At 45.5% G+C, this 27,524-nt stretch overlaps 1 protein-coding gene and 1 long non-coding RNA gene across 5 annotated transcripts; one reads left to right on the top strand and one right to left on the bottom strand.

The window, feature by feature from the left end:
* Positions 1–12,871: 12,871 nt before the first annotated feature.
* On the top strand, positions 12,872–23,034 carry LOC123150056 (uncharacterized). Its single transcript, XM_044569848.1, has 2 exons — positions 12,872–13,381; positions 19,094–23,034. Exons 1-2 carry the CDS (start codon positions 12,972–12,974, stop codon positions 22,728–22,730), a joined length of 4,047 nt encoding a protein of 1,348 aa, XP_044425783.1. The 5' UTR covers positions 12,872–12,971; the 3' UTR covers positions 22,731–23,034.
* LOC123150057 (uncharacterized) lies at positions 22,007–27,255 on the bottom strand. Of its 4 annotated transcripts, none has more exons than XR_006474930.1 (5): positions 25,836–27,240; positions 25,663–25,750; positions 23,363–24,136; positions 22,305–22,581; positions 22,007–22,196 (listed from the first exon to the last, which is right to left on the bottom strand). It is a non-coding gene; the product is annotated as an uncharacterized lncRNA (long non-coding RNA). The 4 variants fall into 4 exon arrangements; XR_006474927.1 differs by lacking the exon at positions 22,007–22,196 and having other exon boundaries at positions 22,306–22,581; positions 25,651–25,750; positions 25,836–25,895; positions 25,995–27,240; XR_006474929.1 differs by lacking the exon at positions 22,007–22,196 and having other exon boundaries at positions 22,306–22,581; positions 25,836–25,895; positions 25,995–27,240.
* Between the last annotated feature and the right edge of the window lie 269 nt (positions 27,256–27,524).

The raw sequence follows: 27,524 nt of genomic DNA, 5'->3' as shown, positions 1-27,524 counted from the left end.
TTTTTATAGTGTTGTTCTATATTGAGGTTGGCTATCATGGGAGATTTACTTCGTCCCATGTGTTTTTTGGTGGCAAATATGTATTAGGTCTTTATCTGAGGATCACACATATATTGAAAATGGCTTCGTACTGTCATTCTAAATTTTCTTTGAATGTATTGAACTTCACAAATCAAAGAAACGCACATGATCGGATGGAGCGTCTGAATGTGGTTCGGCACTCACTAATCGAGAAGTCATTCAAAACCCTCACCATGGGGCCAGGGCCATAAGGTTATGTGCATCGCTTGATGCGGAGGCCGAGGGTTATCATCCTTTTCGAAAACAATGGGGCCGGGGCCACCAGGACATTGGTGGTGATGCATGGGACAAGTAGGTCACTATTGTGTGTCCTGTCAAAAAGTTGTTACACCCTCCATGGATTCCAACAATGCAACTAAATGATGCCATGTCAAGACGAATCAGCCTGGAAAGTGTAGCACTAGGAGGCATGCGTCGTGTGGCCTATGAAGAAGCGAAATAGACAGGATGACCATCTACCTCAGCAGATGTTAACAGAATTTGCTAATGTTCTGATGTCTCCGACTCCCATACACATGTGTTTGCATGCCATCGCGTGTTCCTTCTCATCATCCCCTCTGTTTATGCGGTGTCTCCGTGTTCCTTCTCATCATCCCCTCTATTTATGCGGTGTCTCCTATATGAACAAACAATGTGGCTTGATGTCCACTTCCATGAAGATGGACCGGTGTATATATAAGGAAGGAACCGGAGAGGGGAGAGCATTGCTCACATTAGTGCAAGTGTGCAACTGGTTGGTAGACTATTCATTAGAGGAGAACATTAACACGCTTGTTGGTAAGCCTCTATGCTTCGCCAAAGGGACCTTTTAACCCCACATAAGTGTGAAGAACAAGACATCGTGTACTATTGTCACTCCAATATCGATAGGTTATTTGGTGTTATTAGTAGGTCCGCACACAATGGAAAACATAGAGCCACCCTTGCCCAGTACTTTTTTGTTCAGTGCTTCGGCACACGGTTCAACTTCTTCCACCGACGTACATAGTAAATTTCGAGTTGATGAGCTAGGCCTCTTCGTGACCCCTGCGTCCCCCCCCCCCCCCCCCCCCGCTCGGGCGACTCGGGTGGCACCACAACCCTAGCCACCGTCGGGGCCAAACTCATCTTCCTCCCCTCTTCCCGCCGCTGCCGGCTGGCGCCCGGAGGCCGACGGTGGTGGCAGGGGGCCTTCCTCCCTGCCGCGTCTCAGGGGTGGCGGGGCCCCAACGCGCATGGAGGTGCGACCGATCTAGAAGTGGCGGCGATGGCTTTGACGACGACGGCGGTGGTCGGCCCTACCTCGGGCCACGGGCGGCTGCCTGTGGCGGCTGGCCTAGATCGGGCGGCGGCGCGATGCGGTCTTCGGCGGCACGTCATCTGGCTTTAGATCGGCGACGGCGTCGAGGGCCTGGTGAATTGCTTGGCAGCACATCTGGCAGATCTATTCTAGCCGATGTAGCCAGTGGTGGTGGTCATCTTCTTCGTCGGAGGTGGCCGGCCAGAGGCTTGGTGATCGGATCTCGAAATCCATCGTCTAGTCCTAGTTGCGAGTTGGGGAGACATGGTTGCCGGTGAAAACCGAGCCGGCGGCAGGCGATGGCAGCGTTCTATGCCGCTACATTGATGAAGGCATCGTCGTGTAACTACTGTCGACCCACTCATGCTGATCCGGGGGAAACCCTTAGGATCTGGTGTTTCAGATCGGACGATGGTAACACCGTGGTGTCGTTTCTCTCTTGGGAGCATCGTTTGTGGAGCAGCGCTGGAAGTCGGAGGCAGAAGGTGGAGCGGCTTCGTCTTGCATGGAGCTTCGATGGAGATGTCAAGCCATGCCTGACCGACAGGTGCTACGCTTTGTCATGCCTGGTCGGCAGGTGCTACGCACGATAGATCTTCCAAAGACTTCAAGTTGTGTCAGCTGGTGATACTTGGCAGCATGGTCCTGAGGTGTATCGGTGGCGACCGCGACGTGCTCAGCTGTTTGCGCGCAGGCAGGTGGTGTCGTGGTGGTGTCGACGATAGCTAGACCGAACAAGGTTGATGCGTCAGTACAGCTTTGAAGATGGAGCGGTGGCAGTTGGCGGCGGCGGCCTCTGAGAGCGCGCCAGACCGGTTTGTGCCTAGACCCGACAAGTGGCTAGCTTGGGGCCTCGGGTCTTAGATGTTAGGATTCGCTGCGAGGTTTGGCGTATTAGGCCCGGACTATCAGTATCCCTTCATCAAGTGAATAGGAGTAGCGACAGATGTTGACTAGATTGTGGCTTCAGACCTATTGTTGTATTTCTTTAGAATGTCTTTTGTGAATAATTAATAAAGTGACTGCATGCATCGCTCAAATGCAGGACCGGGGTCTTTCTCTTTTTCTTAAAAAAACATAGTAAACTTTAGAAAGACAGCAGTCCATTATTACTAGCAAATATCGAGAAGGACGTGCACCAATCGTTCTGAACCATGTGTGAAACAAGTGTTCCATCTCCAGGAACGCGTCAAGCTCTGCCGATGCCGCCTCACGCGACAGGTGTATGTGCTGAGACCAAGCACCACGACGGCACGACTGCCTCGGCAAAGTTCCACTCATTCCATGGCCATACCCGAGCATGCACATGTTCTCTGCATCTGCAGCCCGAACGTTCACCAGAAAAGCCCCCTGAGCTGCCTCGTCACTTCAGGAACTCTTCCGCTGTATTTGTCAGGGGTGTTGTTTAGCTGTGAGCCGCTTCACGTGGGCTGAGACGGGGAAGAAAGCTGAACGAGACGTTTTAGATCTCTACTGTTGTTGTCCTGCTACCATCCTGATACTGTCGACAGTCCCGGGTCCTCCCCCCGAAAGTCTTCACCCCCCACACTGCCCGACTCTCTCTCTCTCTCTCTCAAAGAGAAAACACACACGCGCACTTAGAGAAAAAAAACTACAGATACTCACAAAAAGAAAGAATTACACAACCACAAAAAAAAGGAAAAGAAAAGGTCACATCATGAAAAACAGGGAACTAAAAAAATAGTAAAATCCCCAGAAAAACCGAGAATTTAGTCAAGTCCTGTATGTTGTGTCTACATCCGGATTTGGCAAATCTAACCCCTCAAATACCGACGGACGCGCCCGGACGTGTCTGCGGACAAAAACCGGTCACATCTCAAATAATGCATTCGACATACGGATACCTCAAATTAGAAACCTCAAATCCATATTAATACATGCAACGTAAACCGATCTTAAGCCGATCTCGCCCAATTCCGTCATGGCCATATCCGGTGGCTGGCTACGCTCCCCAGAGCGTTGGTCTGGTCTCCAACAAGGTAGAGTAGGGCATGGGACATGAGTCGGCTCACGGGACTAAAGGCAACATCATCTCCCATGCCATACTCTTCCTGGTCGGAGTCCGGAACCCGTTGGGTGTCGGTGGAGGTCAGGTCGATGAAGAATCCGTTCTGGGACGAGCCGGCTACATCCACCACGACGCGGTTGCGGTGGCTGGACTCGTGCACCATACGGGGCACCGGAGAATGTGTCTCCGCCTCGCCGACCTCTGCGGCCACGAGGGCTTCCACCACCTCCCGCCCCCGCTGCTTTGCACGGCGGGCACGTCGCGCCATGTTTGCGTCGGTCGATGCCCATAGTGCGCCCATGGTCTCCGAGCGCCAACGGAGGGGTTGCACGTACGCCACCGCCTTCAGACGCTAGATGGACCGCACCGCCTCCGGTGAGGCAGCAAAGGCACATCTAGCGCGATCCATGCGCCACTTGGGGGGACGCAGTTGATTCCCGGCGGAAGGAGGCCCAGAGCTGTCGTGCACGGGCCTCCTCCCGGGAGCGGTGGAGCACAAGCCGGACGGCCATCTCCTCCTCAAGGCCGCGTGAGATGAGTTCAGGGTCGACATGGTCTGGAGCTGAAGGGATCGGATCTGCTGCCCGACATGCTGGAGAAGGCCGAAGAACGCTGGGGTTGAGCTTGGGCGACGGAGGGGAGTGGGAGGTCGTGGAGTGCACTGGCTAGTGTTTGGTCCGGCGAGCGAATGAGGAGGGATTGTTGGGTCTGGTGTGTCAGCATGGGCCGGGTCCGACGTGGCGGACGTGTCCAGTCGCCCCCATATCCGCCCAATATTTGGGCTGGATATGAGGGGTGCTGATCGGCATGGGCGTTTGAGGCTTGTTTGAGGCATCCTTCTGGGTCACATTATTGTGACAGGTCAGTGACCGGACGGGCATGGCCGATTTAGGGCGCTCGGCTGTAGATGTTCTCATAGGCCTTCTCAAAGTCAATCTTGAAAACTACTCCACTCATTTTTTAGTACATCTCATGAATGGTATCATTTATGATTACTACTTCATCGTGCATATTCATTCTTTGCATAAAAGTTGTTTGAGATGACCGGACGGCATGGCCACTAACCATGTTGAGCATATTAGTAGCCACTTTGGTGAAAATTTTGAAACAAGGCCAGACAACGTGGCGGATATTTAGGAAACATGTGAGTTTATATTGCAGCAAAACAATCTTACCAAAATTAAGGCTGGATAGGTCAAGTTGATCGACGTGAAGACAATTGAACAACATCAATAGGTCAGACTTGATGACATCTCAGAAATTATGATAGAATTATGCCGGGAAGCCATAAGATCCTGCAGCTTTATTATGTTGCATTTGGAGCACTGTAACCCTCACCTCGTATTGAGAGAAAGGTGTTACGTGCATGTTGTTCTCTTCTATCGTGATTTGTGAAATATCATCTATTCGACTCTCATCAAAGCTGAAATTTCTGTCAACTGATGCATGATGCTAGTTTCCATGGCGTTTGCAAAATATACGGATAGCAGGATTAGTGTGCAATGGATACATATATAGTACCACCAGGTAGGTCTTTCAACAACCGGTAGTAGCTCTGCATCCCATCCCATAAGATACATACCGGGAGAACCCCAGCCTCCTCAGAGTTTAGAGCTTCTCGGCCGTCGGATCCGGCTCTTGATGTGTTCTCGGCCATCTGGTCAAACTCGTGGAAGATCCAGGCCGTTGGATCAAAGTGTGACACTGTGGATCGAAACAGTGCTAGAACTTCTTTCCACCGCCTGTAAATTTGTTGCCTCGATGAGGGCATTCTTGGGATTTCGCATGGTTGGGAAAGTGCCCAATATCGATAGGCTGGGCATCGGACCGTTCCCCTCCATGGCCCACCCACTCTCGTCTCTTCCCTGATTCCCTCCCAGCCCTAGCTCGCCGCCGCCGCTACTCTCCAGTCAGATCCGCCCCACCCTTCCTCCTCCCCTCCCGTCGTTCCCCTCCCAAACTGTAGGAGTGGGTGAGGAGGTTGAGCCGCTGACCGCCTCCGGCTTCCTCTCCTCCCCGTTCCTCTCCGGCCACCGAGTTCGCCATCGATGTTCCTCGCTCCTCCTATCCATGGGATCTCCACCAGCCCTCCCTCGTGCTCAAGTGGTGGAGGGGCGACAGACAACGGTGGACGAGAAGATCCACGACCAGCCGCCGACAGTCGTCCTCTTGCTGCGCCGACCTGCACCATTTCTGCAACCTCCACAAGCCGATGTGCCTCGCCTCCCTCCTCTCAATGTTGTTGTCTCCGCTGCGGCCGAAGCAACTGAAGGTCGACTGCTCCTCATCTGTCAATGGCATCCCCAAGCAGTAAGGTTTGTTCTTGCTCCTACCTACCAATTACTTCCCTACACCGCTTGATGTTGCTATTCCTCCCTCCACAGCAAGAATGTGGTGTTACTTTAAACGATATTGTTGTTCTAGGTTTGATTATTTGTAGGTTTGCATGCAGCTGCTAATGTATGCTTAGTCCATATGTATAATTGATTTTTACAAAGGCCATCCATGGTTTATGGCAGGAGACCTGGAGAAGAACAAGCAACTTTATCTGAAAATGGAAGAGCTAGCACCGATGAGCCCCAACCCACCTCCACGATCAAGTTCTACATGTAATTCACGGATAGTGGTATGATGCTTCACCTGCCTTTTTATTAAGATGAACATGCTTTGTTTTGTTAACTGAGTAAGGTATCTCAAAATAATTCTGATGGATTCTCATTTGGGGCTTCTCTAAGAGTCTAAGATGCGTTTGTTGAATAATCGTTCTTTAAAGATAGAAGTATTAGATATGCCTTGGCAATTCCTTTATGGTGTAGATTTATGTTATCAACATATTTGCTAACCACGAAGTTGATCTTAGTGGATATGTAAATTATTGTTCATTGAGAATGCTTCAGCTGATTTGTCGATGCAGAGTCCTAATTAAGCAAACAAACCTTACTCATCTCCTTCTCTGTAAATCATTGTATGCAGGTTGTTGGCACATCTTTTAACCAAGTCACCTCCATTGATCCTTTTGTTGACAGGCAGCTAGACCCACGGTTAGTCTCTTAAGATGTTTGTTCATATTTTATTTTGTCTGTCACATGTATTTCATTGTAGCTTTGTGCTTTGCTTCCTGTCTATCTATATAGCTTATGAGTTGAGACAATTCCAAGTGTGATCAAATAGCTTGTGTATGTGCCTTGTAGCTCAAGGATCTTTCAAAATGGTTATTCATGTATGGTTGCGTCTGTCGGGCAAGGCGCGACAAGTCGTGCCACCTATAATTGAAGCATCGTTCATGGTCAGGCTAGAACTACATAATATTGCTGCTCGAACTGCAGCTAGCAGGTGCATTTATTCTCCTCCTCAAGCTTCGGCAAGAATATACTACACATATATAGTAGCTGAGAAAGCATGACATGCCATAATTTGTTGTCCTTTTGTATCTTCATACACTGTATCTTCCTTTTTCATGACCCAAAAATAGCTGGGAAAGAATGACATCCATAATTTGTTGGGCAGCACTCTGCGCTGGTGCGCCGGCCGAAAGTTTCGGCCGGTCGCACCGCAACCGCCCGATGCCATGTGCGCACAGCCGTTCGATTGGATCCAAGCAAAAAAAATGAATCACCCCCAGCTCTCTTTCTTCTTCCTCGGGCAGTCTTGTACGGGGGAGCGCGGCGCCGCGACTCCTGTGCCCTCCGGTGGTCGTCGGTCCCCATCCTCGCTGGTCTTCCTCGTCGTCGCCGGATCCCTCCCTCGCCGGCCATCCTCGACGTCGGTCCCCGCCGTCACCGGCCGTCCTCGTCACCGGTCGCCATGCAACAACTCCACCTGCGTTGCAGCTCTTGACGACGGTGGTTGTAGCTCGGCCGCCACCCCTCGCCATTGATGCTCGCTGCAGGGAATTATGTCGATGGCGGTCATCAGTCAATCAACGCCATTTTGAGTGGATGTAGCAAAAAACTTCACCCGTAGTAGCAAAAAATAACTACGGTTGCAGCAAAAATCAAACACCGTCGCCATCTTCGCGAGGTCGCAACTCCGCCTTACATGGATGTAGCAAAAAACTTCAGCGGTCGTAGCAAAAATTTACTACGGTTGCAGCAAAAATCGCCGTTGTCGTCGTCGTGAGGTCGCAGCTCCGCTTGATGGATGTAGAAAAAAGCTTAGCCGGTAGTAGCAAAATCCAACTACGGTTGCAGCTTCCCCTTGTTATGAAGTGTTATTGAAGCTTTCTGTGTCTATGGTTGAAATTTTTGTCAATAGCTGTTGAAGCTTTTCTAGGTCACGGTTGCAACACTTGTATACGCGGGTGGATCCGGCCATGGCGGTAAGCAGCCATGGCGGCCGGCGAGGGAGCGCCTGACCATCGTCGATGGAGCCTGTGGTGGCCAGTCGCAGCCCGATAGGAGAGGGGGGAGGGGATGTGCGCGCGTGAAGGATGTAGGTAGGGGATGGATCTGGCCATGGCAGTAGGCAGCCATGGCGGGTGCGCGAGGGAGCGCCTGGCCGCCGGCGATGGAGCTCGTGGTGGCTCCGTCGCAGCCTGGGGAGGGGGAGGGGATGTGCGCGTGAGGGCTAGAGGTAGGGGATGGAGGCGGGGTGCGCGGGGGCCACTGCGTATTGCGCGTTGGGCCAGCGTGGCGAGTGAGCCGGCCGAAAGTTTGGCTGGTGCACCGCGCCCAAACTTTCCCTAATTTGTTTTCCATCCTAGGCTCATTTGCTGGCCACTTATTATTCTTTTTTGTCCTTAATAAATTGTATCCTTTATTTAGTATTCTTCTTTGCTTATTCAGGTAACCGTCGAGGATGTTTAAAAAAGACATCATCAATAGCAGAGCACTCTATTGTTGCAATTACAGGCAAGTACAAAATCGAAGCCCACTTTGGGATCTCCCCTTATGGTCTTTCCTATAATCATAAGAGATACCAAGAGAAGCAATTGCTTTTAGTTGAAAAAAGTGGATCAACCTCCTCTGCTGCTCGCGCGGGCGATAGGGCAGGCCTCCAACCCCCTCTGCTGCTCCTGCCACCAGCCGATGTCCCTCCTCTTCCTCCTATCCCCTTGCCGCCGCCCAGGCACGCCGGCAGGCAAAGCCTGCCTGGCGTGGGCGGCGGCGGGGCGCCTCTCCCCTTCGTCGTTTGGCTGGCACAGGACGACCCAATCGATTGAAGGGGTTGGGCTCATGTGGGGCACAACAGCGTGGCGACGGGCGCTCCTGGCGACGGCGTGCGGTCGGCGCGTCGACGATATGGTGGCGTTCTCACGATGCGATATGGCGGCTGCGTCCGGTGCAAGATTTAGCGGCTGCATGCGTCGACGGCATCAAGTCGGATCTCTCTGGATCTAGTGCTTCAAGGCTGGAGGCCAGCGCAGGGTGGTGGCTTCGGTCGTTTTTCAGGTCCGATCCTCTAGATCCGGCTTGGCGGCCAGGTTCGGGTGCTCCGGCGGCCCAGCTGGGATGTTGCTCTTTTCTAGATGTCCTTCTCGACCCTCCTTTTTGAAGGGCTGAGCACACATGGCAGTCTCGTCTCAATATGTTTTGGTTGAAGGCTCTTTGTCGGATCCGGAGCAGACAAAGGCTCGTGGCACGGGATGGAGACCAGAGGAAACTTTGGTCGGCTAGCTCGATCCGGCATCGCCGACGGCTTTGGTGTCGTTACTCTCCTTGGAGGCGAAGCCGAGGACCCTCCTATCCACCCCTGACCGCCTCTCGGATGAAAGTCCAAAATCCATCTTGGATTGGGCGGCGACGGTGCCTTGCGCGCCGTGTCCTCCATGGAGGCGCCATCTTGGGAGATTTGGGTGTTCGTGAAAGAGGTACTATGGGTGGTGGGCTCTGCGTGACAGTTGCAGCGGCGGTGGTGTGGAGGTTGGCAGGAGGAGCGGCGTCGGATCTACCGCGTCGACAACGAGGAGTATTGGCGGCATGGTGCTGCTGGATCTCGATAAAGGATGTGTCTGGATGGACGAGCGTAGGGCAGTGGCGCCATGGCGGCGTCGACGGCATGCCTGACAAGGCTGTTACATCAGTACCTGCTCTGAAGATGGATCAGTGGAAGACGGCGGCAACAACCCATGAGAGTGGGTCGGACCGGTATGTGCCCTAGACCCCATATGTGGCTTGGTTGGGGCCTCCGGCTTTATATGTTATGCTTACGTGAGAGGTCTGGGTATTCGGCTCAGCATTTCTGCACCCCTTCATCAAGTTTATAGGAGTAGCGACAGTTGTTGCCAAGATGGCGGATTCAGACATATTAATGTACTACTTTGTAAAATCGCCGCGTATAATTAATAAAATGGTTGCATGCATCTCCCAGATGCAGAGGCCGAGGGTCATCCACCTTTCAAAAAAAATTATCCCCATCAGAATACTAATTATTGATGTAATGTAGAAGGTAAAAGGGAATAAAATGATCTCTTCCAAATACTTCAGAATACATGCTTCAGAACAGTAATTATAGCTATAATATCTCTTCAAATTTAAGAGGAGCTTGGTACTATTTTTTCTGATGGGTTTTCCTTATTAGTAATGCTTCATGAGGATCATAAGATTTGTCTCTGATGGCTTTTATTACAAGTTCCCAGCCATTTTGTCACCCTCCTATCCTATCATTAAAAATAGGACAGAGTTTCGCGATCAGCGACCTGGGGCGCCACTGATAGTATTATCAGCTGGCACTCAGCGGCCAATGATGCACAATGGCACAAGTGACATCATCTTCGTTTTTTTTTCTTTTGTTCATTGCCATTAAAAATTAGCAGGCTGCATTGAGCTTCTAATATTCATTCGATGTTTCAACTAATGGGTTTTATACTATGTATTGTCAGAGATTGGATTGCAGAAACATGAGAAAATAACTGGATGACGATAATGTTGACCTTTTTGGAGAGGAAACCGAACCGGAGAAGGCGGCAGCTGAAGAGCATGCTGCGAAAATGAAGGGTTCTGACAAGAAGAAAGAATTTATGTTATTTTACATTCTTTCTATTTTGAAGATTGCCTTGAGTGTGAAAGATATTGAGCATGGACCTATGTTCTTATTAATAGCTCTTACTGCCTGTACCGTATAGATAGAAAATAGCTATCATTTCGAATGAAATGATAAGATTTCTTGATCTTCAATAATGATGTGTACATAAATATCACTAAACTCGATGCTGCCTTATGATAATCTCATGGTGATGTTGAACTCCATAATGTCTTGCTTCTATCACATGTGAATGTTTCTTCTTACTTTTATTTTGTTATATCATGTTTGAGTAATTATGCTAAACCTGGATTAGTACTAACTCGAGCATTGCCTGCATAACCACAATGCTGGGACTGGCACCCTCGCGCCAAGGCGCGTTACCGATTGAGTCTTCATTATGTAAAGAGAATCGACCGGCCAGTAGAATATCCGATTGAAAACCGATAGAAATTGCATCTAGCTTACAGAGCGTTACCCCCTAAGAAGGTGCACGCGCACTTCAAGCCATTGGCTAAGATCCATTGAGAGCATTGCTAGTGAAGAATGAACCCTTGACCAGTTCGTAGCATTACCACGAAGAGGTTAGAAGTGCTTGACGCTGTGCATGGCCACTTCAGTGTTGGGGTATGTTCCTGATTCCACCCTGGAGTCGCGACTTGTGCGTGACATACAAGTTTGGAGAGAATAACTTTAACTAAAACCAAAGAATCAAATTAAAGGTGACCTGATTATTGTTGGTTCGATAAGAATCAAAGAATCAAATTAAAGATGTTATCAAGTACTCCCTCCGTTTCAAAATAGATGACGCAACTTTGTACTAACTTTATACTAATTTAGGACCAGTCTGGCGGAAAATTGACATCTGAGCACGGGTGCAATGGAGAACTTTATTTTGAAGTTCAAAAAACACATATTTTTAAGGCTCGAAAAATTTCAATTTTTTGCGTGCATGAACATATACCAGTGCAGTATATTAGGCCAAAATTTTAGCAATATACTCCCTCCTTTGATAAATACAAGTCTTTTTAGAGATTTCACTATGGACTATATACAGATGTATATAGACATGTTTTAGAGTGTAAATTCACTTATTTTACTCCGTATGTACTCCGTAGTGAAATCCCTAAAAGGACTTATATTTAGGAACAGAGGTAGTACAACTTACATGTAAAAAATAAAAAGACAAAATACATGAAAATTAGAGGCTTGTTTTTTGTTGTTTTAGGGCCAAAATTTTGCCTTTTTTGTGCAGCACCTAATAAAATGTATTATTGAACGAAATTTGCAGGTACTTAGACCACATGCATGCATTCTCATGTAAAAAATCATTTTTTAATCTTTTAAGCACTTTTTTGGAGCAGTTCAAAATAAAGTGTTGTGTTGCCCCGTGTTCTGAAAATCTGTTTTACAGTCTGGCTCACTACTTCCTTTAAGAAAGACGACCCACACTGGGTCCCCTACCTCGTATATTATCATCAAGGGCCCCTACCTAATAAACAGTTAACACTTAATATTGTGGTGGACAAAGAACCTAATTAGCTCCGTTCTCAAGTTCAAGCTAGCTCGCTGGGCTCGTGAGCTGAGGGTGCTTTAACTTTAAGGGTTTAGGTGAGGTCAAATTGTGGGTTCAAATGTCTCAAATGATTAACCAACAAAAATATTATGTAAATTTCCAACATGCATCCATAAATTTTCACTTCTCCTAATTTTTGGCCATCTAATTTTAAGTAGACTAGACTTGGCTCCCTCCATTCCTTTATGTAAGGTGTATTATTTTCGGTACTGTGACCAAGGCAGATGATTATAGACAAGTTAGGACGAAATTACCTTTGACGAATTTGTTTGTTAGCGGCAAGTAAATTAGTTAGTCCAGAAAAGTTAAAAATACATGCAATTGCCAGAGAGATATTTTCCTTCTTTTGCTACATGGAGACACAAACAATCGGAAGAGAGATACTTTCCTTTTTTCTAAAGGACTACCAATGGAATTATGAGGAATTAGAAGAAATGCACCTTACATTCTGGAATTTTATCAAAAAACAAATATATCTTATATAAAGGAACGGAGGATTCCACAGAATGTTTTACAAGCAATATAGCCATTATTTTGTGCTATACACCACAAAAAATAAGCAAAACTAATTCAATCTGACAAATTTTGCTTAAACTGAAAGATTAACCGTCGGCTACAAAACTGATCTTGCATTTACATGTTGGTTACTGGCTTGTCAAGAAACGAACTACTCGCAGAAAGTAGGCTCAGCTCGGCTCCACCAAACCAAGCCAAGCCAATCCGGCTTGATCGAGCAATTCTCTTTCCTGCCTTGGAATCTATGACGGTGTACATCTTAGACTGATCACAAGGTGAACATTAGAAGGAAGGTATTTCTTTCTTTCGAAGGAAAAGCTAGGAACAGATACTTGCCTTGTGCACGTGAAGAAGAACAAATTCTTGCCACCCACCCACATGGGTGCATACCGAATTAGTGCATCACCGATTTGAACTAGACACGAAGCCACCGGCCGGCACTGTTGTGGTGCAACCGGTGCATCTCCAATACAGAGGCGAGAAGAACTAGACACAAAGCCACCGGCCGGTGGAGTGAGGAGCTAGAAGCAATGGCGGAGCTCGCGTCGGGCGCCGTGAGCTCGCTGCTGGGCGTCATCCGCAACGAGGCCCTGCTGCTGGGCCGCGTCCGGCATGACGTGCAGTTCATCCAGGAGGAGATGGAGAGCATGCAGAGCTTCCTGGCGCACCTGTCAAAGAAGGCGCCCGGCGGTGGCGACCAGGACGAGCAGATGCGCACGTGGATGAACCAGGTCCGGCTGCTCGCCCAGGACAGCAACAACTGCATCGACATGTACCTGTACCGCGGCAACCCCGAGCTCCATCTCGCCAGGGGCGGCCTCCGGCGCTACGTCTTCTGGTTTCCCTGGTTTGTTCACAAGATGGTGGCGCAGCGTCGCGCGGCCGTCCAGCTGGGTGTCCTCAGGGAAAGGGCGCATGACATTGGCGAGCGGCGAACCAGGTACTGTAACACTCACTGCATTCTCAGAACACTATACTGTAGCATATTTGCCGCAATTAGCCTCTTTTATCTCCCAATCCATGGCAGACAACTAACAACAGAAATAACAATTATAGACAAGAGTGTGGTTTTTTCATACCCCTATGTAGCTACACCTTCTACCTACACCATTCAGTTTGCATCAACACCCATGCTATCCTCGTATAGAAATTTCTCAATTTTGTTTCTTCCGAACAAGACCACATTTGATACTAAAACTTTGCAAGTCAACTATACACAAGTGCCACTCTTTGTATAAAATGCTTCCGATCTTTTTGATAAAACATAAATTTGTCAAACTTCAAAATTTGAATGAGCTGTATTGTTTTGAAAAATTCCTATTACTCCCAGATTTCATACATGTCGCTTCAAAGAGTAAAAATATCCCACAAGTAAATTGAAAAGGAAACATCCATATAACGAAACAAAGCTTCGAATAAGGGTTAAAACATAGAAAATTCTTCAAGATACTAGACACGAATTCTTCTCATTGTGAGAATTCCAAATTATGTCAAGATATTCATACACGTTCTTGCATTTATCGTGAAGCCAAGCAAATAGGGCCAGTACTTGGTCACAGACCACAGTTCCCTACTTCCACTATGGTTGTTCATCAGATTCGAGTGCATTAAGGTATACCAATGCAAATAATTGTTCATCAACGTGAACTTGTACCATAAAGTGGTGACAGCACAGGATTGCGTTTCTCCACTAGAGTGTGTCAAGGGAATCTAGAGTGCCATCAACATATTCATAACCTAAGAGGCACATGGACACCCCAAGGTATGGAGGAACAAAGGGACATCAAGATGGATGGCAAGGGAGTGGCACAAAAGTGAAAATCTATTGATTTCCTTAAAAATGCCTCCCTCAGATGAGATGGGATGTTGAGAGTGTCAATCTGGTTTGTGCTCCATAGAACAATCTGATGCATCTAATGATGTTGATTTTGTATTATAAATATTGATATTTCTTCTATAAAATTGGTCAAACTTTATAAAGTTTGACTTTAGACAAATCTTATATGTGGATTAAAAAGGACCGGAGGGAGTACATGTAAAATGTTAATAAAGAAACTTTTGTTTAAAAGCAACCCAAAATACAAATCCATAGCACCACAAATTATTATTTTCCATTACCCTATGTCTAAAACATATATTGATAAAACTATGTATGTACATATATAATAGACATCTATAAGAATATTTTAATTATATTTTTGAGAAAATTAGGGACCAAATATTGTTTTTTCTTTTTCTGGAGTGGATGTAGCTCGCCTCCCTTTTGACTTTTTAGCGACTAGAATGAGATAACACCTTGTGGCGCAGTCTTTTCAACATCGGCTTTCTTTATCTTAAATTTTGACCAGGCTCTTTTATTGTCCCTTATATTTTTTGTGGGATATGTTTGGGATCCACAAAAAGTGACTTAAAGTTGGGGTAGGCTACAGGTGAAAGCCATAAGATCCCGCGACCAACTCATGGTTCGGGCACATGGATAGCTAGCTTGCACGCACCCCTGTCCATAGCTAGTTCGTTGGTGATACTCCAATCCTTCAGATCTCTCTTTACGAACTCCTCCCATATCAAATTCCGGGTAGGCTAGAGGTGAAAGCCATAAGATCCCGCGACCAACTCATGGTTCGGGCACATGGATAGAAAGCTTGCACGCACCCCTGTCCATAGCTAGTTCGTTGGTGATACTCCAATCCTTCAGATCTCTCTTTACGGACTCCTCCCATATCAAATTCGGTCTACCCCGACCTTTCTTGACATTCTACGCACGCTTTAGCCGTCCGCTATGCAGTGGGGCTTCTGGCGGCCTGTGTTGTATATGCCCAAACCATCTCAGACGATGTTGAACAAGCTTCTCTTCAGTTGGTGCTACCCCAACTCGATCTCATATATCATCATTCCGGACTCAATCCTTTCTTGTGAACACATACATCTCAACATACGCATCTCCGCCACACCTATCTGTTGAACATGTCGCCTTTTAGTCGGCCAACACGCAGCACCTTACAACATTGCGGGCCAGACCGCCGTCCCGTAGAACTTGCCTTCTAACTTTTGTGGCACTCTCTTGTCGCAAAGACTGCCAGAAGTTTGGCGCCACGTCATCCATCCGTCTTTAATTCGATGGTTTACATCTTCATCAATACCCACATCCTTCTGCAGCATAGACCCCAAATATCGAAAGGTGTCCTTCTGAGGCACCACATGCCCATCAAGTCTAACCTCCTCCTCCTCGCGCCTAGTAGTACTGAAACCGCACATCATGTACTCGGTTTTAGATCTACTAAGCCTAGACCCGTTCGATTCCAAGGTTTGTCTCCATAACTCTAACTTCCTATTTACCATCGTCCGACTATCGTCAACTAGCACCACATCATCCGCAAAGAGCATACACCATGGGATATCTTCATGTATATCCCTTGTGACCTCATCCATCACCAAGGCAAAAAGATAAGGTCTCTATGCTGACCCCTGATGTGGTCCTATCTTAATCGGGAAGTCATCAGTGTTGACATCACTTGTTCGAACACTTGTCACAACATTATTTTACATGTCCTTGATGAGGGTAATGTACTTCACTGGGACTTTGTGTCTCTCCAAGGCCCACCACATGACATTTCGCGGTATCTTATCATAGGCCTTCTTCAAGTCAATGAACACCATTTGCAAGTCCTTTTGCTCCATGTATCTCTCCACAAGTTGTCATACCAAGAAAATGGCTTCTATCAACCTCCCAGGCATGAAGCCAAACTGATTTTTGGTCACGCTGGTCATTCTTCTAAGCGGTGCTCAATGACTCTCTCACATAGCTTCATTGTATGGCTCATCAGCTTAATTCCACGATAATCAATACAACTCTGAACATCCCCCTTGTTTTTGAAGATTTGTACTAATATGTTCCGTCTCCATTCTTCTGGCATCTTGTTTGCCCGAAAAATGAGGTTGAAAAGCTTGGTTAGCCATACTATCGCTATGTCCCCAAGGCCTTTTCACACCTCAATGGGGATACAATCAGGGCCCATCGCCTTGCCACCTTTAATCCTTTCTAAAGCCTCCTTTACCTCAGACTCTTGGATTCGCCGCACAAACCGCACGCTGGTCTCGTCAAAGGAGTCATCCAGCTCAATGGTCGAACTCTCATTCTCCCCATTGAACAACTTGTCAAAGTACTCCCGCCATCTATGTTTAATCTCCTCGTCCTTCACCAGGAGTTGGTCTGCTCCGTCCTTAATGCATTTGACTTTGATCAAGTAAAATATTCCACTGGCGAAAAATAAAACTGAAGGAAAAATATGAAAAGGAAAAATAATAAAATAATAAAAAAGGGTAAGAAACAAAGACAAATAGGTGAAAATGTTTTTTTCAAAGACATAATAACCATGAAATGTACAAATCGAGGAAAATCGCATGAACACCACAATAAAGAAAAGTAAATTGGATAACAAACGAAGGAAACATTACAAAAGACATGAAAACCATGAAAACACTACAAAAGACAAATAGGTGAAAATGTTTTTTTTCAAAGACATAATAACCATGAAAATGTTTTTTTCAAAGACATAATCAGACTCCTTATGCAACAAAAATAAAAAATAAAAAATCATCATACAACATTATTACTATTAGAAGAAAAAAGAATGAAATAAAACAACTCAATACAGCCAGTTAACAAAAAAGTGGGAAAATCATCTTGACAATAATTTAGGATTTCTATTGGGACAAGACAAGTGGAACAAAGATAATGTCATGGTGGAATAATTCAAGATTGGTGTTGGAAACGAGAAATTACTATAACTCGAACAAATTACTCATGATGAAACAACTCAAGATTACTAAAATTCATCATGGAACATAATTACTATAAGAATAAAAGAAGTGGAACAAAAATAAAATCATCAAAGGAAAAAACTCATAATTACTAGTGACACAAAAAAATTGAAGGAAATTGAAGCTGTTGTAAAGCAATCCACGATTACCGGTGGGGAAATTCATCTAAAAAGGAAGTTGTCATGAATATTCAAAATTAAGTGGTGCCGAATACACTAAAATAAGTAGAACAAAAACCATTAAATACAGAAAATATGTGAAATAAAAATTAGTACATATCAAACAATAAAATGGATACAATACCTATTGTGAAATCAAAAAATTAAAAGAAATGTACTCCCTCCGGTCCTAAATATAAATCTATTTAGAGATTCCACTATGGACTACATAAAGATGTATATAGACATATTTTAGGGTGTAGATTCACTCATTTCTGCTCCGTGTGTAGTCACTTATTGGAATCTCTAAAAAGACTTATATTTAAATATCAACCTCTGATAATATAATGAACAGTTACTACTGAGTTTACAGTTACTGGTAAGAACGAGTAAATGAGGGGAGGAATCATATGCTACTACTGTAGATAGCTGTGCAATTGGCAGCACTGAGATGAATACCTAGTGATAAATGATATGACAAACTCTCGGCTGAAACTGACTATTATAGCTAGTTAGAGCATCTTCTAGCAGACCCCTTAAAATGCACGAAACTGTAAAATTACCGTCAGTTTACAGTTTTAGGCGGAAAAAACGACCGGAATAGAACCTGTAAACTACTCCGACCTGTAAAAAATTTTAAGAGGCGCGGAAAATATCCCGGCCAAATCCATGAAAATAAGGATTTGAAGATCAACCCAAGAACGACCTATATACGACGAAAGACCGTTGGCGGAAATCCAACGGCCGTCGTAACCTTCATGAATCGCTTCCGTTCGCCTGTCCCCGGCCGCCGCGCTCATCCCGACCACCGCAGCCGCCGGCCGCCATGCCCAACCATCGCATGAAGCTAGCTAGCTAGCCATCCGCTCGAATTGCTAACTAGCTCCGCCCGCTCGAATTGCTAGCTAGCTAGCTAGCCAGCCTCATGCGAGTGTCGGCCGCGAACGGCTCGGCGGCGGCCGTCCGCTCGAATTGCTAGCTAGCTAGCTAGCCAGCCTCAAGTGTCGGCCGCGAATGCCTCGGCGGCGGCGGTTGCTGCTGCAGTCGGCACTGCTGCTGGCTCCGGCCCGATCGCGCTTGGTGGCGAGCACGAGGAGATGGTCATGGAGGCAGGACATGCACACACCGAGGGGACGGAACTCGACATGAAAGCATGAGGAAAAAGATGGTATATTTAGAGAATATTCTTTTTTACGGGTTGATTATACGGGCTCTGTTTGCCGCAGCTAAAATCAATCCTTATAATGCGTTTTTCTCGGCCCGTAAAACGCTTATACGGGACGTAGTTTTAAAAGATCTACTAGAGATGCTCTTAGCCACCGAGCGACTATTTTGTCACATAATATAATTATGAATATAATTTGCTTTAAGTTGTATATACATGAACATTGCGAAAACATTGTCAAAACATGAAGCCCATTCCCCCCTCGTCCAGAGTCTTACCTAAATAAACCACCACACGCCCCCCCCCCCCCCCCCCCTAAAAAAAATAAAATAGAAAAATAAACCACCATACCATTTTGACTTTTTTGATGAGATAAACCTATCAAAGGTCTCGGAATTTCCTTCTGGCTTATATATATTGCAGTTCCAGAAGTTATTTTTCTTCATCTGTTGTTCTGGCTACATGGTTAAACTTTTGAGACTAATTAATTATTTCTGGCATGTTACAGGTATGGTGTTGAGGTCCCGGCAAAGGAGGCGGCAGCGGCACTGTCGCCTACAGCGGAGGAGCAAGCGTCCGCATCATCCGCTAGTTCCGATGATGAAAAAGAAAAGAGCAACGATCAACTCATGCTAGCAGTGGCAACGACTAACCATTCTGGTGTAAGAGGGGCATTTTACCAGCCTCGTACGCCGGAGGAGAACACTAGGGTGAAGCTAGCCGAATGGATAGAGGATGTCGCACAATGCGGCACTGCTATGGGGGAGCCCATACCATCGGTCGCCGTTGTGGCACAGGATAAAGAGGAAACCCTGGCTATTGCGAACGAAGCTTCGGCAATGTGGGAAAAACGTTGTCCCCACTGGCGCAGTGTCATGGTCGACATCCCAGCAGTGCACATCCAGTCCCGAACCCTTCGAACTCGGGACATTCTGTACTACATCCTGCGGAAGCTTCAGTCTGTCGAACCCCAGCCCCAGCAACAGGAAGGTCAAGTCGGTGAAGAGGAGGCTGAAAAAATAAGATTTGTTATTCGCTTAGAAAAATGGAAGCTGCTCGATGAAGTCACAGAACAAATCCAAGCAATGAAGGTGGACAACAAACTTTCTGAAATCAAGAACACCATGGAACAAATGAAGGGCGGACAACTGCAGATCAACCTACAACAAATGGATGAAGACCTGCTGGGTCTGCCAGAATCTGTTAAAGATCAACCCTTATGGGTACTCCTTCGAGCGCTGTGGCAGCTCAAGCACAAGCCTATTGAAGGTGAGCCTACTACCAAACAAGACCAAGAATGGAAGGAAGACAGATTCACGCACGAATATATCATCAAGAGAACAGCCGAGAAGCTTAAAGGGCATATGGAAGAAGATGCAGACACAAAGGCAATTCGTCTCAAAGAAGCCCATTATGAACAGATCCTAAGGGAGGTGTTCCCCCCGGTGACCACCAAGAAGAACCCGCAGATCCAGGAGCAAGCCACCGCCGTCAGCGCCACTAGCACCATTATATTGGTCGAGGATCAAATCAAAGAAATGATCCGTAAGGTCCTTCAGGAGAAATCCGTGCACAAACCAGGTGCTGAGCTACAGGAAGACAAAACCATGAAGAAACCAGGTCCAGCTGAGCTGCAGGAAGACAAATCCATGAAGAAAATAGATACAACTGATGGTATACAAAGTCAGCATTGTATCCCCAATGCTCTAATTGAAGAAACCATAGCAAAGATTCAGGAAATCGAGTGCACGATGCAAGACCAGCTCCAGATCAAAAGAATCATGGACAAAATTGAAGATTGTTTGACGGGACAAGATGAAAAGATCCTGGTTATCCTCAAACTCGATGCTGACTGGGTATCCAGATGGAAGGAGACCAAAAATGCTTTCAGCATGTTTGGTTGCATAGCCGGTGCACTGATGTTGACATTCAAAGATAAGATAGCACGAGCCAAAGAATATTGTTGGCCACTGCGGGAGCCTATAGACTATAGTCTTCTTGGCTTCTACCATGATACTGCACTTGAGCTTACAAAAAACCACATGCTTGAAGATAACCCAAAGATTTATCTTGACATCTTGGACAAGTGTAAGCACCATGAATTCTGCATGAAGATCTTCATTCATGCTTTGCACGCCAACCCCAAGAGGAGCAATGAGGAGCTAAGCAAGTTGCACAAAGCCCTGCAGCCGGTACATCAAGCTTCACACACATCTGCACACAACTCATTGGACAGCAATATCATTGCTAAGAAGATGTTCATGTTCTCTTACAGTGACCTGCCTAAGGAATACAGGTCCTGCTTGCTATACCTAGCAATTTTCCCTCGAAGACAACACATCAGGCGGTCAACCTTGATAGGACGGTGGGTTGTAGAGGGGTTGATAACCAAGCAAGACTGGGCCAGCTCTGTGCGACATGCCAATCGATGTTTTGAGGCGCTCATTAACCGGTGGCTTCTTTATCCTGCTGATATTGGTGCTACAGGACAGGTGAAGAGCTGTGTGATAGGTGATGTAGTTCATGGATTCATAACCAAGATCGCCAGGAAACAGCGCATTGTAGAAACACGCCTGTCACATTACTTGGCTCGCCACTTCTCCATTTTCAACAATCTCCGAATCCGTCGCTCTGATACAATCAACAGATTCTTTGAAAAGCTCTATGAAGAATCATTTCGAGTATCCATTATCAAGGTGCTAGATCTAGAAGGTTGTAAATGCTTTGGTGGTAAGAACCAGCGGTACCTCAAGGACATCTGCAGGACGATGTTACTGCTCAAGTATCTGAGTCTAAGAAAAACAGATGTTAAACAGCTGCCTAGTGAAATCAACAACCTCCGTGAGCTGGAAGTATTGGATATTCGGGACACCGATGTGCCTGAGTCTGCAACAGTAAATGTCCTACTCCTGAAGCTGAAGCATTTGTTGGCTGGACACGTTGTGCTGAACTCAGTGCCTTGTGTTCCTGACAAGATTGGAAAAATGTTAAACATGGAGGTATTGTCCAATGTCAAGGCACGAAATCATCAAGTTTTGAAAGATATTGGAAAGTTGTGGCAGCTGAGGAAGCTTGGTGTGGTTATTGAAGACAATGACAAACTCGTTAGGAATTTGCTTCGAGCTATCAGCGACCTGCATGAGTGCCTCAAGTCTCTGTCAATCACTCTTCCCATGACTGACCAAGATCCTTCCACCGAAGATTTTCCAATTGATGTTCTCGAATATTATAAACACCCTCCCAAGCTTCTTGAGAGCCTAAGCATTACTGGAACCACAAAAAACAGGCAACTTCTTCAACTGCTGACCAAAGATAATGACTTCTTCCAACTTGCGAAGATAACTCTAACTGGAACCCGACTGAAGCAGGATAATCTGAAGGTCCTCAACCAGCTTCCCAATATAGTTTGTCTCAGGCTCCGGGAAAAAGCATACATCGATGACAATCTCACCTTCAAGAATGAAGAATTCAAAAATCTCAAGTGCTTTCTTGTTGAGGGCTCCAACATGACTGACATCTTGTTTGAAGGTGGAGCCCATAAGCTGGAGAAGATCATTTTATGCTCAACTGATGGCATACAATCTCTTTCTGGGGTCGAAGCCCTTCCAGAACTGAAGGAAGTCAAGTTGAACAACAACAACAATAAGCTTTCATTGTTTGACAAGGCTGAGAAAGTTTCCAAGGTGACTCTCTGTAGTACCAAACTGAGTGAAGATGACCTGAAAATGTTCGCCAAGATACGATATGTGCGCTGCCTAATCCTGAAGGAGAAAGCTTGTGTTGAAAGCCAGATTAAGTTCAACAAAGATGAGTTCCCAAGTCTCAACCTTCTTATTGTCGATGGTTCTGCCATCACCAACATAGGGTTCGCCAATGGATCTGCTCCTAAGCTCGAGAAGATCATCTGGTCATTCACAGAGGACAAGGTGCGGAGTCTCTCTGGCATTGACAACCTACCAAAATTGAAAGAGCTCGAGTTCAATGGCGACTTGATCCCTGGTGAGTTGAAAGAAGCAATTAACAAACATAAAAATAAACCCAATCTTATACACAACAAACCAGAAAACCAATACCAAGAAATGGGAAACATAAAAGAAATGGGCAAGGCCGCAAGATTCCCATCCTGCTGGAAGAGCCAGGATTGATGCTGGAGGTGCCGTTCCTATCATATCCATTCATCATCGACTCCCATCCCATGGTGTGGCTTGTGTGTGCTATTTGGCTTGCTGTTGTGTGTTTCTGTCCACAGTGCATGTGTGGACATATATATTCTGTATCTATGTATGTTGATCGGCTGAGTGTTGTCCCCTGCTACTTATTATGCATTTGTGCCTTGTAACTAAGATTGAGCATATGTAATGGTGTGTACGGACGGGTATGCTCTGAGTAACTAAGATTGTGCCCTGTAACTAAGATTGAATAAATGTAATGGTGTCAAGTTTGAGCTCATGGATTTGGGTGTCTCTACAGCCTGAGTGAATGACTGCACGGTGTGAGAATTAAGTCACTCGTCTCCAGGTTGCGAGTGGTTCATCCTAAGCTCGAGAAAACTATCTACTGAATGTGATCTCACTGCAGACATGGCCAAATTCTGGGCTCTTTGTTTTTGAGTTCCCGCGGCAGACATGCCCAAATCCCCACACCAAATTCCCTCTAATTTATTCATGTCCAAACCAATCAGATCCCCGTCGCTGCATCGCATCTCAAATCGATCGAGATCGACATCCCCGACACACACACAACACCCACACCCACACGCGCGGTGCGGGGAGCTCACCGTGCGGAGGCCAACGGCGGCCTTGCTTGAAGGTGGCGGCGCGCAGAGGGACGCCCGGGAGGAAGGAGGAGGTCCGGCAGGAAGGCGCCTGCTCGGACGGCGTCGCCGTCAGGGGCTCAGGGCCCCGCCCTATATAGCCGCCCCCGCCGCCAGCCGCCATGGCTCTCCTCTGCATTGGGCCGAGCTTGCCCAGGGCGACCACCACCTCGTCGGCCACGCCCTGGCCGCCCAGCCACCATCGCCGGGCTCCTCCGACTGCCACCTCACAGTCTCGCCGGAGATTGGCTCGACGGCGACGGCGCACGACCAAGCAGGGGGCAGAGATGGGGACGAGACGGGGCGCTGGATGGTCCAACTTATCGTGTTGACTTTCCTTACCAAAAGAATACCATGTGGCCTGACGACTGGGCTCAATATGTCATAATTGTTCTCCTTTCTTTTTGGGACTGTCTATTTAGCGTTTGACTGTTTTTGAATTCGGCAACATTCAAATTTCCCGATGTATAAACAGATCCATCTACTGTATGATCTGTTTTTCTTAAAAAAAACGGGTCAGCTTAAGCTCTAACCCAGTTTCAACTAAACCTGGGCCACAAACCCCCTGGACCACAGCGAACTGCCCATCAGCTTGCGACCCCCTGGACCACAGCAAGAATGAAGAACAGCAGCCAAACATTGAAGAAGATCCCAGGAAAATCAATCAACAAATGATCCCCAGGTCAGGAACACTTCTATTTCAACACCAATTCTTCAACCCCTTCACCCGCTTCACCTCTTTCATGGAAAATATGTAAAAGAAACTAATCAGAGAAACTAGACACAAAAATTAGAAACAACAAGAAACTATGGAATATGTTATCGCTAGCAGTTGTGAAACTTTGAAGTCTAGAATCAAGAATTACAGTGGCAACAAAAGCATGGAAATTACACTCTAATCTTGAAACATTCAGAAATTGACAGAAATTCAGTGCTGAAGTATCATACGAAAACAAGGCTGCAAATAGAAGACAGAAAATAATCAGAGCCTTCACACTGTGTAGACAAAGGAAATGACACTGCAAGTACCAGTGATTGCAAAAACTAGTGAACTTGCACTGCCGATTACCAAGAATTACAGTGTATGAGTCCAAGAATTATAGTGTAAATTCCCTACACAGGAAATGACATTTGCAAAACTTGGTCACTTACACTACAAATACATAAGAATTACAGTGAAACTGCCCAAGAAGTACAGTGAAAATCCTGTGTGCTCTATGATGCTTGGGATGTCAAGTGAGAGAGGGCAAATTACCAAGAATTACAGAGTAAGAGTCCAAGAATTACATTGTAAATTCCCTACACAGGAAATGACATTTGCAAAACTTGGTCACTTACACTGTAAATACATAAAAATTATAGTGAAACCGCCCAAGAATTACAGTGAAAATCCACTAGAGATTACAATATACATACACAGGAAAACTGATGACACTACAAGTAAAACTGATGACACTGAAAATACCCAAGACTTACACTGGAAGTGACCAAGATTAACAGTGTAAATCCCCCTATAAATTACATAGTACATACACAATAAATACACTGCAAGCACACAAGGATTTACACTAAATTACAGTGTGAAAACTGATGAGCTTACACTAAATTACAGTGTAAGTGAGCAAGAATTACATTGTAAAACCTCTATAAATTACACTGCATGTAGTCAGGGTTTACACTGAAATATCCAATAATTATAGTGAACGTGCTTACAATGTAATAAACTCAAAAAATACATAAAACATGCATAGGGAATTAGACTGAAATTATGCAGGGATTTGCAGTGATGAAGTTATGTTGTAACCCAGTAAATTACAATGGAACTTCAGAGCTACTCCACTATAATTTACAATGTTAGTTCCCATGATACACTGGGAATACCCCAACTATTAACAGCAAAATTACATAAAGTTGAACAAGAAGGGAAATCACTAGAACAATTCTGTCTCTACAAAGAACAAAAGGAAACAGAGATCAAAACACATAAGAGAGTACCAATGCAAGAAGGCTACAAAATACACAAAAGGAATTCCTAGAGCAAAACAAAAGACTACAGCTCTTTAGTAAACTAGATTACTTCCGCATATAAGTAAACAAAAACCAGGGGGTAAATTCTGAAGAAAAAAATACTGCAAACTAACAATGGAATAACAAAGAATAAAACATGCGAAGTGCAAGAAAAAAAGAAATGATAATTACATAAGAAATACAGTACACATCACTAAAAAATTACTATAAGGAAAATAAATTACAGAGCATTTTACTCAGATAGAACTTCAGGTACAACCAAGGGGGACTAACGACATTCCTTCTCACAGTAGATGATAATTTCCTCTTCAAGCATTTTACTTTCTGAAAAACAAAAAGACAAGGGTCACCCTAAAAAAAGAAAATAAGCAAAAACAAAATCAACTAGTACAGAAAAAGAATAACATACTTGATTCAAATAGAACTTCAAAAGAGCTTTCTCAAAACCTCCTTCATCACCAGAAAGTTCCTGCAAAAATAAAAAAGCTGACAGACTGAAATTAAATAAAATGATCTGAAGAAGTATGAAAATAAAATATACCTAAAGAAGAAGAAAAGAAATAACTACCATAGACATAGCACAAGAACCATTTTCCGCAAAGGCATTAGGCACAAACAGTTCACCGACACTCTCAAAAAGGTGATACTAACGGAACGTCCTGGTGTGAGACGAAGCATACAAACTACACTGTAATTACATAGTAATTACATTGTGAAAGTGTAAACTATCTCACAGTTACATAGTAATTAGACATATAGCAATTACAAAGATGAAGCATACAAACTACACTGTAATTCGGAGTTAAAATCCACTGTAATTATCTGGGGAATAATACAGTTAGTAAATTACAGTGTAAACTATCTTACAATTACACAGTAATTAAACTTACATCAATTACAGAGACGAAGCATAAAAACTACACTGTAATTCAGAGTTAAAATGCACAGTAATTATCTGGGGAATAATACAGTTGGTAAATTACAATGTAACTAGGGAATAATGGGATGCATTACAGTGAAATTCACAGTTAACATCCACCCTAATTCAGACTTAACATTACAAAAACATTTGCGGACAAAATGCTAAAGAGAATAACATCAACAAAGCTACCTAAACCTTACCTCTACAACCAAAATCACAAACACTAACCCCTACCACATGGAAGAACAACACGAGAAGGGGACGAGCCAGACCAATCCCCTATTAAATTTGACACACAATAATAGCATCAACAAGCAAGCTAAAACACTTACAACTACAACAAAAATTACAAACCCTAACCCTACCAGATGGTAGAACTACATATGCAGAGGGCAAGCCAGACGAATCAAGCCATACGAAGCAATACTACCAGCAGAAACCACAAGCCCGAACCCTATTCAGATGACCAACATCTAAACGTACAACCTACCAGCGCCTCCACTGAGGGAATCAAAACGAGAACACCTAAAACCTAACAGAGGAAGAACAGGCCAGACCTAAGTACCTAACACACGAATTCATACATCTGACGCGTGCAGAGGGGCATCCATGGAACCAAACGCATCAAAATACAACTACCAATAATCCACAGACATAGATCTGGAAGCTACACGAACAGACAGGGCAAAATCGCATGAGAGGAGGGGGAGAGACAAGAACAACCAACCGGGGGAGCCCTGAATCAAAGGAAAAAAAATCAAGCTCGAGCAGAGAGGGAACTCGGTAAACAGTAAGAACCCGACGGAACCGCCTCCTCTCCTCCGTCGCTCGAGCGCCTCTGCCTATCGCTCCCTCTCCGCCCCTCTTCCTTATCGAAACAGTGCGCCCAAAATGAAATGGGAAAAATTTCAAAAGGCAGGGGGGAAAGGAAAATAAAATACTAAAAGACACCGGCAGCGGTAACGGGCTGGCCGAAAATAAAACCCGCGCCCGCAACAAGAATCGCGCGCGAAAACCACGGAACTTAGTGCGAATCTAAACACGAGATTGGACGGACACAATTTTGAGTGACAGCGAATTGAAAAACACTCGAGTGTAAAATAGCAAATCCGTTATTTTAACCGAGTGAACAACTGGAGTTTTTTTAAGCCACCAACCAAATGTTGTGATAGTATT

The sequence above is a fragment of the Triticum aestivum genome, chromosome 7A, assembly GCF_018294505.1.
Source record: "Triticum aestivum cultivar Chinese Spring chromosome 7A, IWGSC CS RefSeq v2.1, whole genome shotgun sequence".
NCBI lineage: Eukaryota > Viridiplantae > Streptophyta > Magnoliopsida > Poales > Poaceae > Triticum > Triticum aestivum.
The sequence above is the reverse complement of the archived record's forward strand: the minus strand, read 5'-3'. Positions and strand labels throughout refer to the sequence as shown.